General features: G+C 38.9%; 1 protein-coding gene and 1 long non-coding RNA gene across 3 annotated transcripts; one reads left to right on the top strand and one right to left on the bottom strand.

Annotated features, from left to right (window-relative positions):
- Nucleotides 1-2,701: 2,701 nt before the first annotated feature.
- LOC131547252 (uncharacterized) lies at nucleotides 2,702-16,517 on the bottom strand. 2 transcript variants are annotated; one of them, XR_009272880.1, is made up of 5 exons: nucleotides 15,921-16,517; nucleotides 15,669-15,771; nucleotides 14,796-14,837; nucleotides 10,664-10,759; nucleotides 2,702-2,916 (listed from the first exon to the last, which is right to left on the bottom strand). It is a non-coding gene; the product is annotated as an uncharacterized LOC131547252 (long non-coding RNA). The 2 variants fall into 2 exon arrangements; XR_009272881.1 differs by lacking the exon at nucleotides 10,664-10,759.
- Nucleotides 4,255-10,202, top strand: mstnb (myostatin b). Its single transcript, XM_058787689.1, has 3 exons — nucleotides 4,255-6,986; nucleotides 7,644-8,014; nucleotides 8,885-10,202. Exons 1-3 carry the CDS (start codon nucleotides 6,530-6,532, stop codon nucleotides 9,263-9,265), a joined length of 1,209 nt encoding a protein of 402 aa, XP_058643672.1. The 5' UTR covers nucleotides 4,255-6,529; the 3' UTR covers nucleotides 9,266-10,202.
- Nucleotides 16,518-17,942: the final 1,425 nt, after the last annotated feature.

Below are 17,942 nucleotides of genomic sequence, written 5' to 3'. Positions count from 1 at the left end.
AAACAACATTAAAGCTACCATTTTTTCTTGCATTTTAAGTTTCTGTTTTAGGTTGTGTGATAAATACGAAACAGAAGAAATTGGAAAAAGGCAACAGTTGAGGTATCGACAAAGGCCATGGTTTATTTATTGGCGTAGCAGGTTTTTTCCCTTTTCTTTAGGTTACAGAACTGAGATTGCACAGATTACAGGTAAATCACTTCTGTCTGAAATATACACTGAAATATGAAATACAACAATTTTGGTCAGAATCACTAGCACCTCATCAAACATGTATGAGATGACTGGAGATCCTAGGAGAAATCAGCTCGACAGTACAAGCTGGTTCAAATGTAGTCTGACTGCTGTTTATTTATACTGAAGCACTTTTTTGTTGTAGGTGATTACACGCTTTTATCAACAAAATATAATCGAGTTCTATTTGGCCTAGTATAAGAATGGAAACTAAAGAGAGTAATGAACACCAGTGAAGTTTGGGCTGATTGTTCTTTTAGATACTGAGATATTCTGAAGTTCTACTCAGTAATGTGCTGAAAGGCCTCATAAAACACAACTTTAAGTCCTTCTTTCATATCTTAAGATTTTGACTTTTCATTTATGACTTTCTCCACAAAGCATAATGGTCAAAGTGCAGTTCTTGCTTAATTGTCTTTGCAACGGGCCGTAGCAGTAACTACCCACGTCTTCAGTGGCCTTGGTTCCGGAAGTAATTTTCTCATTTGTTTTCTCCATAGGGATTTGAAAAAATTCTTCAGTAAAGAGTTTAAAAACATGAACCAAAACAAACAGCTTCATCAGCCATTGATTTGAAGCAAAAACAGTTTTGGCAATCTGAATAACAAGGCAAAGGTACAAAACTTTGAACTGTGAATTATTTTATGACTGAATGTGATAATGATACTATATAAAACAAAGATAAAAATGAAATAAGTTTAAAATTAAACATTAAGTTAATCGCAAAGCATTCAGATATGCACAAACATATAAATGATTTGAGAAATTCTTTTGATTACACAATTCACAGTGCTCTATAAGAGAGGATAATCTCTGAAATTTAGATTTTGAAATATGTAGTTGTGATTAAAGCAGATATCACTTAACCACCTCAGCACTCATAGTAGGTCTGTCTTAAAAGGTTTATACATTATCACTAAAAATCAGTTTCTCTATGGAAGAAATCAATGTGATTTTTACTTCCAGAACCTAACTGCTGCGCTCTATTTATCTGGAGATCATTAAAGGGAATATGGCTACCTGACAACATGGCACAAGACCCAGAAGTGCCAATATCACATCAATAAAAAGCATTGGTGAGCAGCTGTTAAAACACTACCAGAAGAGTAATTGTGCTTGTATTAACAATCATTAAGGACATTGGCATGTTTGGTCCCCTGTCTGAATTTTGTGAGGGGTTCGGCAGTCTGGTAGCACTAAGTTTGTTTTTGTAACATCTTGGCCTTTAAGAATTGCATATTTGAGCTGCACAGAAGAAAATCTATTAACAAAATTATTTAATGGCTTAATGCACAAAGTTTGGGAATCCTTCTCTTTTGAATGTATTTTCTCATTGCATCACAAGGATGCAGGATGATTAAGACCTTCTGTAATCTTTAAATTTAAGAATCCATGTATCATGTACATACAACATCTGGCCATAGTGACCACAAGGTTGTCTGTACCAGGAATTACAGTCGACAGAGCTGTCATGTCAAAAAAAAGGTTAGTAGTGAATTAATGTACACTTATTGATCCCTATAGCCAACACTAGCCCCTTTAAGAGAAATCGTGACCCCTGAGCGGGCGTTCTCTAAATGTGCAGTCACATTTACCATTGTTCAATGAATTTTCACAGGGGAAAAAAAACCTGTAATTTCAATAGCAATCCATGTGATCAGGAATTTTGCACAAGGGCGAAAGATTTCCCCACAGATTTTGCAATGGGTTTGATTTGGTCACTTGAATTCTCAGTGTTGACCAACAAAGATTATTGGTTTGAAAGCTACACTATTGCTAATGGACCTTTTTTGCCAATGGAAATTCACTAATGTGACCAAGACTGATGGATGGAAACTATAAATAAGGTACTGTCTGGACATGAAAATACTAAAGGCAAAAAGATGGAGTCTATAATAAACATGGTTGGGATGATTGTGGCCTTTGGACAATTGCAGAGACTCTCTAATTAAACGACTGGGCTTTGAGGGTAAACAAGAGACATAAAAAGATGTAGTCTTGTGGTTTAACAGCTCCATGGCCCTTTGTTAAGAAAACAGGCCTCTAAATTAGACTTTTAATGTGTAAAAACAAAAAAAAATGGTTGAATATTTCATGTGAATCCTTATGGGTATAAAAAGAACAACTTCCCAAAATGACATGATCCTCCACTGGCCTGAATTTGTTCATCTGAAAGCTCTCCTTTTCATAACATTATGGCACGTCACACTCAATGTAGGGGATGTCACTGTACCGGCTGTCCACTTCAGCCCATTGTTGTACTGCCCGGGCCACAATTTCCTCCGAGAGTCTTTGGGCATAGTCCAGCAGCACCGGATTGACCTGTAGCGGGTCCTCCACTGAGCCGATCTCTGAGAAAACTAGAACTGCTTTCTCTCCTTGCTTTCCTGGCTTGCCATCCACTTTCTCCGACGAGCTGGAGTTCTGAGTGGCGTCGTGGTGCTTGGATTTCATGCATCCCATGATATAAATAATGTAGCATTGGTTTGAAAGCAGTGAGGGGAAGAGATGCAAAGATGGCGTGATACCAAGGTTATATTCCCTTGGTTGGCTGTTTATATGGTTTTGTGATGTATGGATAAGAAGCTAGGATGAGGACGTATTTCTGTGCAAAGTGTAGTTGAGACACTCCAGATGGTCTGCCATGATGTATAGCATTCTCATGGCCACCTCACACTTGCCCTGTGTGAAGAAGACGCGTGGTTATTGCGAGTTATTGCTTGTCTTTGCCTGGCCAAATATATATTTTCATGATGACTATTTTTTTCAGTGTCTTGGCAACCTTGTCAATGACACCATAATGACTACATCTTCACAGGAATGATGATTTCCTTATGAGGCAGTATGAAGAAAAAATAACTGCATGTGCTTTAATTAGCTAAAGCCAGTAGTAGGCTATAAATCAACTAGATATGATATATATTAGAGATGGCAAGGACATGACATGCTCTGATAGTGTTCCATTTATATGTAGATACATAATGCTGTTCATTGTGGGTTTCTATTTATAAGCGTTTTTATCCCAATTCATATTCAGATCATAATTTAAAAGCTAAATATAATTTGTATTTACATGAAACAATATTCCAGATCTTTTTTTTTTATTCTTTACGTGTAAATAAAATATATATATATATATATATATATATATATATATATATATATATATATATATATATATATATATATATATCATAAGGCGTATACCTAATGTTTTATTTGTAACATTTCTGCAAAATTGAAATCTGCTTTTAGTCATCGGTTCATTTGGTTCACACAAAAATAATCTTCCATAAGCTCTCGGCTCACTCCGAATCGCGGATTCAGTGCGGGTCGGTGCTCGGACTGATTCAGTTCGATTTTCGAACGCATCGTTCACACTAATCATTCAAATGATCCGATTCAAAAGAACGATTCGTTCACGATTCGGACGTCGCTATCAATATTTGTATCGTGCTGCCTCATGAAACGCTGCTCCTGCGGACAGCTAACATCTAACAGACTTTTCCTCACAACGAAAGCCGGCGGTTCACTCCTTTTGCAGCACAGATACCAACATCGACAATGTCTCATTTAAGAATATAAATGTGTTGACTCTGTGGATTCTAGATCTACAAGCTCTTTTAGGCAGTCTGTTAATATTTTAGCAATAATATTATTACTCTTGGCAATATGTTCTCTTCGCCTGATACGCAAACCCGTTGTATAGCCTACACATCATGCACAGCAGCCAAAGACAGCCGACAGTCACTGTCTGGAAATCTGAAGTGATCAACAGTTTAATAACATCATGATAGATTATGTCCTGGTTGCAATGCAATGTTATAGCCAGGAAGAACGAAATTAAAATTCCAGTTTTGTGGTTTTTCGAGTAAATTCCATCCTCGTATTTGTGTCAAGAAAGCCTCAAGGTCAAGGCAAAATGTTATTCCTGATTTTATCAAATGCACGATGATCTGTTTTTAAGATGTAATGCTAGAAGTGCAGATTCCAGTGATATAATCAGTGTGGGTACATACCTATTCGGACTGCAGGCTGTGAGCGTCAATATTACGGATATAAAAATCGAAGAAATCATTTAATCCAAATCGGAATGCGTTATTTAAAATGAAAACTGATATAAATCCACAGTATTAACAGGCAGGAGCTTCCTCCTCTACACCAGTCTCGGTTACTCCACAGGAGAATGAGAAAGCATGTGGATGAACTTGCTCTTGTAGGGTAAGTCGGGTCAGAATTCAGCATGTGCGTCCGGAGTCCACATAATGATGATGATAACGTTTCAGTTTCATTCCGATGACAGGACAGCGATGCAGCTCAACAGCGCAATAATCAGGGTTGTTTTTGCATCTTTCTCTGTCCGTTCAAACATGGCCATCAATATGACTGAATTTACAGCTTGGAAATTCTTCCTGTGTCTATTCAAGGGCACGCATAGTTCATGCTATCCTTGCCTAAATATTTGTTTGTAAACTGGGTAAAATAGGTTACTGCAACGCACAGAGACACAGGTTGCGCCTCAGTGTGTTTTTAAATACAATGTCGCCATCTAGTGGAATGACTGTTTTCACTAATCCTACAGACAAACATCTCTAACAGAGGGGTTCCCAAACTTTTTCATTAAAGGACACCCTAGAGAGATATAATCTATCTTCCGCCAGAAACATTTTATAGTGAAATATGAGAAAAGAAACGCATTAGTTTTCTTGTCATACAGCAGAGAGAATTTTTTTTTTTCCCCATGCAAGTGTGATTCAATAGTTAATTTTGGGAAGGTTTTGTCAGAATGGTAAATTGAGTTTGTGAGTCTTTATGCTTACCAAACAATGTTTTTCACAACCCACGGTGAAAATAGGTCCGTCCGAATAGGGCTTTAGACTACGAGTTACACTACATTGAAAACTATCAAATGAGCACAATAATTTCAGTATATTATGCTAGGCATTATCCTAAATCCATTAGAACTTAATCGATAAAGATTTCTGGCCAGTGTAGACATTCCGCTTCGAACCTTCGATTCTTCCCTTTTTATGTTCACATTATTAAATTGAACCGAAGATGAAAGTGATATTAAGTAAGGGATAATGCCCTGTCATCAGCTCATTATCGCAAAATGTTCCCAGACTCAAATCAGAGTCTTGTGTGGCCTTGAAAGTGTTTATTTTGCAGTAATGACCGGATGACTGCAAATTATCCTGCTTATACGGCTACTTGCCAAATAAATAAATGGACATGAAATATTGATTTGGGTTGAAATTATATTATGTAAGAATGAAAAATGCAGAGTAGTGCGAGGGAAATCGGTTACCATCCACAACAATTCTACAGTTGAGCTTTAATCGATTGGCCAGAATCAAGTATTCCTAATAAAGGAAATATTTTCTTTCCATAATTCAACAATTATAATTTCTAATGTATACTAGAAGTTGCATGTTATTTTTGTTTATATATCTTTTTTTAATATATTTCCGCATTTACAATCCCTATATGTATAATTTACTAATAACTGTGCAGAAGTACAGATATTTGAGTAAAAAGAGGTCAGGGACACACTTCACCTGCGTTACACAATTTGTACCACTAGATGGCGCTACGTATCTTACCCACGGGTTAAAAAAAACTGAAGAAGCTGCAGCTATGAGGGATTGTTGAACAAATAAGATGAATTGTGCTTATTCAATATCTTACGTTTAAAACTTTACACACGTTGTGAAACTGAATTCCGTTGCATTGACAACAGCTACGTGAATATTATCCAAACACCTCTTTTTCAAAAACTACCACATAAAAACAGGACATGATAGGGAAAACGAATGCCACAAGACAGGGCTTGAAATGAGTTATTTTGGCAACTTACTCACGATATAATTTAATAAATGAACCAACATTTCAAAGCTGCTAAAGCACCTTTTTACCTACGACGCTGCTCAAGTTTCTTATACGGCAATGTACTGTTAAGATAAAAACAAATATTCTGTTGATTATGATTTCATATGCAAATGTCACATGTAGCCTTACATTATGGGTAAGATGCGTTTGGATAGTGAGTAGCCTAGAAGCACGCACTGAAATGTTACAAGAAATAAGCGTATTTTTTAATATGCATGTAATTTGTATTCAAGTTCGGCTAATTCCTTCACGAGTCTTCTAAGAAGTGCCATGCCTCTTTAAGAACTGCGAAAGAAGTCCAGCTCTGTCCATTAGGTTTATTGTTGCCAGCTCAGCCAATCATTGAATCTTACGACACAATAGAGTGGCCAAAGTTGCAGTATAAAAAGCCTTGCCGAATTTAAGCATGACATCTACTTGTCCGGTGCGTGGTGAGGTTCATTTCCATAGCAAATCAGATCAAACATCCTTTAACACGCTTTGGAACATGCATTTTACACAGGTTTTAATTTCTCTAAGTGTATTAATTGCATGCGGTTCAATGGGTCATGGAGATATAACGGCGCACCAGCAGCCTTCCACAGCCACGGAGGAAAGCGAGCAGTGTTCCACATGTGAGTTCAGACAACACAGCAAGCTGATGAGACTGCATGCCATCAAGTCCCAAATTCTTAGCAAACTCCGACTCAAACAGGCTCCAAATATTAGCCGGGACGTGGTCAAGCAGCTGTTACCCAAAGCACCGCCTTTGCAACAACTTCTGGATCAGTACGATGTTCTGGGGGATGACAGTAAGGATGGAGCTATGGAAGAGGATGATGAACATGCCACCACAGAGACCATCATGACCATGGCCGCAGAGCGTAAGGATCGTCTATTTCAAAGATTCGTTCAAGTAGATGTATCCTCTTAACAATGGACAAAAAATAGAGTAGATAGCCTACTTGGAGAGACCCTTTACGTCCAAGCCGTTTGCACTCACAAGACGGCTATTGTGCATTAATGCAAAGATAATTCTTGTTTACTGATTTTTAAGGCTTTGCGTTGCTCCTTTATCAGCCTTGTTAACCGATTTTACGCACGCTGAACATGGAAGCGCAGCAAAGCGCACCAGCGTCGCTCAGAAGAAAATGTTTTCACCTTTACCACACGTGACATTTACAAACTGTAGTTGAAACTGGGTCATTTCTTAGGCAATCTTTTTAGGTAAAAATGTGTATTATCTTATAGCATTATTTGTGTAGGCGATCCATTAGTTATTACATGTATAAATGTTTCCATCCGCAGTGCCGTTTGTATATAACATCATATAGTCAATCAAATTTCTACATACAAATGTCTGTTTTATGTCTGTAGTGTTTTCTATTTTGTGGGCGTAGTCAACGTTATTTCTTTAAAACTTTAATTTTTTTTTTTTAAATTCATATCAGTGCGCCACTTTATGAACCGCTGTAATAATAAAACTGTCACTGAAAACCAGCAGACCCCGTATAATCGCTCTTTCTCTTCTTTTTTTTCAGCTGACCCCATCGTTCAAGTAGATCGGAAGCCGAAGTGTTGTTTTTTCTCCTTCAGTCCGAAGATCCAAGCGAACCGGATCGTAAAAGCGCAGCTCTGGGTTCATCTGAGACCGGCGGAAGAAGCGACCACCGTCTTCTTACAGATATCACGGCTGATGCCTGTTACGGACGGAGGAAGGCACATACGAATACGATCCCTGAAGATCGATGTGAACGCAGGAGTGACGTCTTGGCAGAGTATAGACGTAAAACAGGTGCTCGCGGTGTGGTTAAGACAACCGGAGACCAACTGGGGCATTGAGATAAACGCGTATGACGCGAAGGGAAACGACTTGGCCGTCACCTCAGCTGAGCCTGGAGAGGATGGACTGGTGAGTTGAGCTGTTAACGAACATGCGTTTTTCGTCAAATATATCCGCTTTTAGACAGAGCTTTGCCAACAGAAATAGTTGTGAATTACACTATTGAGAAATTATGTAGATGGTTTTATTTACAAAATACTTTGTTTTAAATAAATAATGATATCTCAAAAATGTAAAATGCATATTTCTTGCAAGTTAAGTGCATGTGTCAACAACGCTACACATTACAAAATTTCGCTACATCGGTGTTGTTTTCGTGAATCAAAAACATTCTTCGCGACCAGTGTAGTCCGATTCGAGAACGAATGACTCTTTCTTCTTAGTGAATTAATCTGACTCACTGAATCTCCAGTTACTTTCGCCATATTTAACAAGAAACGAACTAAACAATTGATAACCCTCACGAAACTTAAATGAGATTATCTTAAATTAGAAACTGTCAGTGGTATAAAAATGAATTTAAAAAGTTGGTACGTTTTTCTTCTTCGTTTTAGTATTTTTATTTAATATAAATAGCCAACCAAAAAATGTGTGTGAACAGTTATTAAAAAGGCAAAAATTGTGTGACATTTTTGTCTGTATATTGGTTCTGCTGATATCAGAAATGATCTCATGATTTGCTGGGGCAGTAACTGCAATAAGAACTGAAAAAAAATTTGTTAATGGCTCCATTAAGCAATGAATCATTATGTGGAATTGGAACCAGAATCATTAAGTTCATTCCCTTCCCTAATCATATCTGTATTGGCTAGCTGTAGCATTCATTAATGGTTGGACAGAGCTACTTCACGGCCAGACCAGGAGTTGGCAAGCGCCGTCAGATAGGAAAGTATCAACAGTAAACTGAAACACTGGCTCTTTGGTTTCTTTCACTCCCAGCTCCCCTTCATGGAGGTGAAAATCTCGGAGGGCCCAAAGCGAATCCGGAGGGACTCTGGGCTGGACTGCGATGAGAATTCGTCAGAGTCTCGATGCTGCAGGTACCCTCTCACTGTAGACTTCGAGGACTTCGGCTGGGACTGGATTATTGCTCCAAAACGCTATAAGGCGAATTACTGTTCAGGAGAATGCGACTACATGCACCTGCAGAAATATCCCCACACCCATCTGGTGAACAAGGCCAATCCGCGAGGCACCGCCGGGCCCTGCTGCACCCCCACCAAGATGTCTCCCATCAACATGCTTTACTTCAACGGCAAAGAGCAGATAATCTACGGCAAGATCCCCTCAATGGTAGTAGACCGCTGTGGCTGCTCGTGAACCAGTGCCCAGACAGGACTCGATCCATCTCACAGACCCGGACATCTGATCACACCATCCACCATCCATTATCAGTGCTTTCCGCAAGACACTGTGCAATAGAAGGACGCTCACTCACTCTCTGGGCACCGCTTCATTTGACTATGTTTTTTGTCATTTTCCTCTAAATCAGTATCTCTGCCACAGGAGTCCAATGTTACATGGATGTACTAAAGGAATGTCATATACTGGCTGGACTTGGGAATGGACACTTTTGAAATGGACGACATTCTCTGCTTTATTTCATGTTTTCACCTTGTCAGAATACTCTCGTTAGGATACGCAGACAACATTGTATTACGCAACCACTCCAAAATACAATCATTTAGATCTTTGCTGTAACAGCTGAGCTTGTTTAAGAAGAGTATCCAAGAGAAACAGAGAGGGACTCTTGAACATTGAACAGAGCTTGAATACAGTTATCTGACGCAAACTTCCACATACACTGCAATAAACACACCGATCGAATTGTTAATCGTAGCTTTTGTCCACTACTCATCTGTCAAACAGCCCTACACACTTGAAGTATTATTGAGATCGGCATTAGGGGACAGAAGGACTTGAAGCAAAGGCGCTGTGAATGCGGTCTATACATTGAAATGTGTTCGAGACAGAGACGTCGGAACTGTAAGAATGAATGTTAATATCACGCTAACACTCTGTCTTCAAACCACACAGTTTGCACTATGGCAGACCAATAGAAAGAATTGGTTGCTAAAAATGTTGTAAAAACTGATTTTGATATGTTTGCTAATTGTATTGTATACTTGCCATTGTTTCCATTAACAGTTGCCTTTTTTAACCACGGTTAGTACATGTATATGAACACGAAATAGCAAAAAAGTGTACAATATAAATCTATGTATCTGTTCAAACAAATAAAGGTGCTTGCTTTATATGTTCAACTCTGTTATTTCAAATCGCTTAAGAAAAAGGGTTCAAATGGAACTGAGTTTTGAATACTTGGAAACATGCAGATCTGTACTTGAACGATTTCATTCAAATAATGAAAATCATTTGAGAAAATGGATTTATGGTCAAACTGAGCCATATTGGATGTGGTCAGTGAGTTTAAAAGGGAAGTCGTTCCACGTCATGTCTTTTCCTAAGCAAAGGTGAATGCGGGGTATAGTCTAAACTGTGTTAAGAGGTTCCTTTTGGGTTGAATTTACTATCATTTGACCTTTTCATTTGTTTTTCCCATAATGGCACCGAGCTGCGCTGTTACATAAGCCCAAATTAACAAATCTCCCTTCTGAATAGTTCAGCGCGAGCATGCAGCAGAGTTTTCTAAAAGGACTTGTGCAGAAATGTTTTGACAGCATGGCTAATTAGACCAAGGCTTATTGGAGCCCTCACTTCCGTCCAGAAGAGGGCGAACTCAGCACTGCCGAGATCTGCTTCCTTTCCTGCTGTGAGTTGGACAGATGCCATGGAAACCAGGTGGGAACTGCTCTGAAATGAACAGAGGGTTGTGGGAGATTAAAAGTCCCTGAGCAATAACATTTCTCCCACGTTCGGGTTGATATAATGTGCCATGGATTCACATACAATTACACATGTGTTCTGAAAAGCTCAAACACCTCATATGAACGCTCCTGAAACTATTGATAAGCATTTTAACATCTGAATGCGCACTGATAATCAGGTGCATCCCTTCGTAATTCATCCCGTTCTACATGCAGGAGCGTTCGTGCTATGAATCATGCTCAGCAGAAGCATGATTGATTTGTTTTCTTGTGCATCTGACTTGCAGCACCGTCCTTTGTGCCAGGTAACGGCAAGTGTATGATAAACAGGAACAGTAATGTTTTCCCCGAGTTGTTATATCTGTCACACGCGAAATGTTTTCCTTGTCTCCATGGCTTGGCGGTTGCCAGCACATTCCCAGGTTGACAGGAGAGGAAGTGACTGTGAGAAAATGGGAAGGCAGTGTGGCTCCTCGAGGGACAGGAGACTCCGGGGGAAACACATAGCTCATCTCAGTCACCAGGATTCCCCATATCCGCACGAGCTGCAGGGGAACCGGGTAGAGCTGCATGTGCTCGGACAGGAGGGAAGCACCGTGTACAAGGAGGAAGAGGGACAGCTGCCAGGTGTGGTCAAACATCTGCATCTTCACACTAACGTGCACAGTCTCTGGAGCAGCTGCGGAAACGCTTGCTTTTGAGTGATGAGTTGAAGGTACGTGCTGCCATGAGGCATCAAGTCGAATATTGATGGCCAGGTTGCAGACAGGTAACAGGTGATGCATGTTGTGCTATTGACATCTCACCTGGTCTGTTGCTGCGGTAAACATGAGCTTTTCTATTTTTCACCTTAAGTTGACAGATGTCATTCAGGTTTTGAACAAGAAAAAGTATTTTGAAGTGTATTTGCTTATAAATAAAAAACTTAAATATATAATTTTTAACGTTTTTTTGGCCCAGTATACATGCCCTGCAAAAATAATAATTAAAGTTTGGGAGGAGTAAATGTTGTATTTTTTCAAGGGTGCATTAAATTAATCAAAAGTAACAGGAAAGACATTTATAATTTTACAAAATATTTTTATTTAAAATAAATGCTGTTCTTTTGAAAAATAAAATAAAATCTGCACATTAGGATCATGTGACACTGACGACTGGAGTAATCTTAGCTGAAATAAATTACATTTTACAATTACATTTAATTTTTGACTATTTTTGATTAAATAAATGCACCCTTGTTGAGCACAAGAGACAAAAACAACTTTTGAAAGGTACTGTAATTTGGCTGGAAAATCAAAGCATTAAAACTGATGATGATCTAAACCTACTTTTCTATGGTAACATATTTAAATAGCTGAATTTGCAGTCTTCAATAGACTACATCACAGAAAACCAAATATTTAGGTTTGAATAAAAAAATAAAAAAAAAAACAAGCAAATAATCATTAAACATAATACTCAGTGACAGTTAATTTCTGTCCACTGACCCAAAACTCTCTGACATCTCACAGAGCCAAGCTTATTGTTGAGCTCTGCACTGATCTCTTCTAATTCAGTCAACAATCAGGTCCACTCAACAGGCACAACCCAAAGTACTTTTAATTTAATGATTAATCTAGGGTTGTTCCAATTCCGATACTAGTATTGCAAATTCCACCGATACCACAAAAAATTCTGCCATCGGTATCGGCGAGTACTTAAACCCATTTACCGATCCGATACCATTTTCTTAAACGAGACACTGTAAAAAGTGATAAGTTGACTTAACTTGTTGCCTTAAAATTATTAAGTAAATAATATTTTTTTAAACTTGACAATTGACTTAACTTATTTTTTTAATTATCACAATTAAAAATTTTACGGCAACGGGTTTCCTCAATTTTTTTAAGTTAAGTCAAGCTAGCTTTGCTTAACGCTGCAAATCGGAAATCAATTCTTCTTCGCTGCTCAGAATGCAAACACAGGAAGTGTGTACTATTTAGAGCAGGGAAGAAGAAATACAAACGTCCTAGCACATTGCCAGTTTAAATCACTTGCATATGCGACTAAATCTTCACCTTGGGCGACTAAATGATGTCTAATATTAGCCACTGGCTAATAAATAATCCGATTTTACTCGCCAGTGTGTGAGTTGGAGGCTATGTATAAGTTTAGCACAGATATATTGTCACTCACCGAACTCTGACTGAGCGCTTCAGAGTTTCACGCTCAGTCAAGCGATCTATTTTTCAGATCATCTGAATGGATGCGCAGCGCACCTGTATTTGACGTACCGTAAACTCTAGTGTGAAGCGCACGCCTCGTCGTCGCTTTGCTTTTTTCCCTCATACGCAGAGAGAGAGAAAGAGTGTGTTACATGTAAAGCGCGGTTTCTCCGGTAGTAGGCGGAGCTAATGCGCAAACGACAATCTCATTGGCTGGCGCTCACCTATTATCGTCCCTGTTTTGATTTCAGCAAATCAGTTCGAGCCGATGCAGACAACGTGATTAATATTCATGAACCCAGCAGCTCGTTAATCCTTAGTGCCTTTTATATTGTTCTTAGTAGAATTCATAGATTATCATCTTATCAGTATTATTGATAGTTTTTTCCGCATTTTTACAGAAACACTGAATGACCAAAAAAGCACCACCACCAGTCCTAAGTTCAGTTAAAATGACTAATATGCATTCATACATGGTTACCGAGTTTTAATTCTAATTGCTATAGTTCTATCATTAAATAATACTTGATTATCATAATATATTTATAATGCTTGACTGACTGATGTTAAGAGTGTACTTTTAGATATTTAAAAAGATGTGCCATTTTCCAAACATTATATATTATATTTTTTGTTTACTCGCCAGACTATCTATCTATCTATCTATGGTGAAGCACACCATAAAATAATTTTATCAATTCATACAGGGCTAGTAGTACATACAGCTGTATAACCAGATACACACCCAGGTATCGGATCAGTACTCGGTATCGGCCGATACCCTGAGCCTAGGTATCGGGAAGGGAAAAAGGGTATCGGAAAATCTCTAGATTAATCTAACATTTCGCAATGCAATAATCACCTCAGTTTCCAAGGGACGTGCGATTCAGTTGCACTGAACTTGTGCTCTCATCTGAAGAAAGCAATGAAAAGCAATAAAAGACATGAGCCTCGGGCAGATGGGCGCAGATGTGCAGCCACTGACGGCTGGTTGTCAGCGCCCCTGATGGATTTATCCAGCGCATCCACACTGGGCCCTGCCTTCAACACCACTTGTTTTTTCACTTAGCTGAGAAATCGACATCCGTCTCTCCCGAAACTCTATTGACCCTTGTGGAATCAACATTTGATTAATTACATCGTAAAGCTTCCGGACGTCGAGGACGGGAATGTGTCCTGTTTTAGCAATGTGTAACTCAAGATCACATTTGGGCTGGAATGAGTCATTCAGCAAGTTTTGTCCATAAGTCTAAGTTCATTTACAAGGCACCCTAATGACTGAAGTGGAAAAGGTCTGTGGCAGTAAACCATATGCCCCCAGGAGACCAATGACTGACAGTGATGGAGGATAGATGCTCCTCTGAGGAGACTACGAGATGTCTGGATCATTTGGAAAAATGGAAACATGTCCCCTCCCGTGTCATCACAACGCCTGTCAGACAGCTGGATATGCAGGAATCTGAGGTGTCTTGTCATATGGAGAAGCAGTTTTGCTTTGTTTTGCAATCAAGGCAATAAGGTTTGTATCAAGAGTTGTTCAAATAAAATATTGCCTGTTGAAAAATTGTCTGTAATTTCTTATACAGAAATCTATCTCATCCGATTTCTATCTATTAGTGTCATTATACATGTCAATCAAACATTGTTCATATTACCAAAAAATGTCTGTAATTTCATAACTATATCCTTGATCTATCTATCTGTTTCATCAGATTTCTATCAATCAGTGTCATTCAATGCACAGGTAACCCTAACAATCATCTTAAAAAAAAACTGACCAGCAGCATGCTAGCAATCACTTAGTAAGCAAGAGCCTACCTTGTTCTTGTCCTTGTTCTACAACCTTTTTGACAGTTAGATCTGTAAGACACAAAACAGACTATGATTTGCAAAATTGAAACCGTTGATAACACCAACTACATACAGTTCTCGACCATAGAGTAAATCTAAGTACATTCCCGCACATAAAGTAAATCTAATGCTTAAATCTAAGCCTCTAAAGACAACATGAAAACCACAGTCGGTCATTATAAAGTGGATGCTGCCAAGTACAACAAGCCTCATTGCGAGAGCATTAAGTTGCACAGTATGCAATCCACCAATGTAAGGCAGCAGCAAGATTCACATTTAAAAGAGTGCATCACCTATTGAGATCACCATATGGTGACACACTTGGTAGTAGTTAAGAATACAGTAAAATGGGTCATTATAACTCCATATCGAGCTACATTTAATATTAAAAAGGCTAAACAAATGGTGATTTCAGCTCTAAAGCAGAATGATAATATCTGCCAGGCCTCATGGACATCTGTCTTCTGAGCAACAATGTTTCTTAACCTTCGACCCCTGTTGCAGAGGCACTGGAATGGCATTTGGCACACTCTCTGACCACAATGTGCAGTCCATCTCATGCCAGACCTTCCTACAGTACTCTCCTTCTACCAGTGCCAGCTGCTCGCTCTTTAATTAATGAATGCCATTTGATGGCTAATTGTATATATTATGAATTTACAGCACGTTTTGCTGATTTGCACTTTGAATGTATGAGAAACATTTGGCTGAAAGGATAAAAGTGGCATCTAAATGAACAGTTAAAAGCTGTGAAAAAATGATGACTGTGAATTCAACACATTAATACAGTGGGATTAAGTTTGTATTTTTAAAAACAATACAAAAAGGGGATATTCCTACCATAATCAGAGCAGCTCCAGCTGCTACTACAGGAAAACTGTTTACTGTGCGAATTATTTTAGTCTTGTAGCGCACCTGCCTCAACAGTCAACTTTCCTGAAGACTTTGTAAGTGAAAAAAAAAAAAAAAAAACATTTATTGTAAAAACGTGGTAAAAATGACACGTTACTGTCGTTTGAGTTTGTCGATGTAACAACTCAAAGGAGACCCAGCGCGCAAATGTTGTTATGATTTACACGTATATGTGCTCACTCATTTGTTTGGTTCTTGTGTACACCCTTCTTGAAGATGTTGAGGAAAAAAAGACGTTTTTTGTGACAAAAACGATCATACTTAAGGTTGGTCGACGTAACGACTTCACCCAGAGAGCGAGCGCGAAAACGTTGCTGTTACGTCCTCACGCATCCTTCTACGTGTGCACGTACTCGTTTGTGTGGTTCTTGTGTACAACATTCTTGAAGACAATGACTGCGTTTACATGCGCACGAATATTGCGATTATTTCCAATAATCAGAGTAAGGACTTAATCGCATTTTGATGTTTACATGTCAAGAGCAAAGCTCTTACTCCCGTTTACATGCAATTTACATTATTCTTATTATTCGCTAAGAATTGTGGTTAATTTTTTTACTGCCATTATTCACATACCCCACTGGACAGCACAAATGATGGACTCAGAAAGAGCAGTGTTGGTCGCTGTTTTAATCTATTTACGTCTAATGCATAATGATTTTGTATCGCTGTATTCCACGCTTTTTCGGCGCCATGATAGAAATATGATGGAATTTGTTTGATTATACGCTGCCGTCGCGTTCTGTTCGTCCTTTCTGGATGAGGGTAAGGAACAGAGCAACCTGATCTCACAGAATTCCGTGTAATGTTCACGGACTTAATTAACCCCGAATCTGTGGTGGCATCACGGAATCGCCGAAAATTCCGTGATGGGCTCACAGAAGGCATCAGCCGTGGTCCATGCACGGATTCACTGGTTTCCGTGCGTGGAGCACGGCTGATGCCTGTCACTGACTTACATTGGTATCATTCTGTGAGCCCATCACGGAATTTTTTCTGTGAGCCCATCACGGAATTTTCGGCGATTCCGTGATTCCACCACAGATTCGGGGTTAATTAAGTCCGTGAACATTACACGGAATTCTGTGAGATCATGTTGCACAGAGACTGCTGGCAGCTTGTTGTGTTTTCCTCAGAATGCGATGCTTTCTTCCCCTCCATCGTTTCTAATCTCCGTATTATTAGGTGCGTGTCACGTTATTCATGTCACAATAGCGCATGCGCACTTTGGTCAGAGCTGCAATACTGCGATTAAGGTTACAATACTCAATAAGTGCGTTTACATGGACCCTCTTAATGCGATTATAATGAGATTTTGGCGATATTGCGATTATGCTTTACCTCATGTAAACGCAATACTTTGATCTAAATAATGCGATTAAGCTCATAATCGCAGCAAGCATAATCGTATTAACATAGGTGGCGTACACCGATTTTAATCGGAATATACAGGCATGTAAACACCTTAATCGCAGTATTGCCGCTCTGACCAAAGTGCGCATGCGCCAGACATATATGAATAACGTGACACGCACCTGTAATAATACGGAGATTAGAAACGATGGAGGGGAAGAAAGCATCGCATTCTGAGGAAAACACAACAAGCTGCCAGCAGTCTCTGTTCCTTACCCTCATCCAGAAACGGCGAGAACGCGACGGCAGCGTATAATCAAACAAATTCTATCACATTTCTATGGCGCCGAAAAAGCGTGGAATACAGCGATACAAAATCATTATGCAGTAGACGTAAATAAATTAAAACAGCGATCAGTAACACTGCTCTTTCTGAGTCCATCATTTGTGCTGTCCAGTGGGGTATGTGAATAATGGCAGTAAAAAAAATTAACCACAATTCTTAGCGAATAATAAGAATAATGTAAATTGCATGTAAACGGGAGTAAGAGCTTTGCTCTTGACATGTAAACATCAAAATGTGATTAAGTCCTTACTCTGATTATTGGAAATAATCGCAATATTCGTGCGCATGTAAACGCAGTCAATGTAGGAAAAACGTTTATTGTGATGTACAAATCTACAAAAACGTGATAAAATGACAGTACTTGTTGTTTGTCGATGTAATGATTGAAATCGAGAGCGAGCGCTGTTTTAAAATAAGCACTGTGTTGACCCGTTATAAAACATAATATAAGATTTTTAAATTTAAGAATGTAGATATAAGTTACTTAAAACGGGAACACTTTA

Source organism: Onychostoma macrolepis, chromosome 09, assembly GCF_012432095.1.
Source record: "Onychostoma macrolepis isolate SWU-2019 chromosome 09, ASM1243209v1, whole genome shotgun sequence".
In the NCBI taxonomy this organism is placed as follows: domain Eukaryota; kingdom Metazoa; phylum Chordata; class Actinopteri; order Cypriniformes; family Cyprinidae; genus Onychostoma; species Onychostoma macrolepis.
The sequence above is the reverse complement of the archived record's forward strand: the minus strand, read 5'-3'. Positions and strand labels throughout refer to the sequence as shown.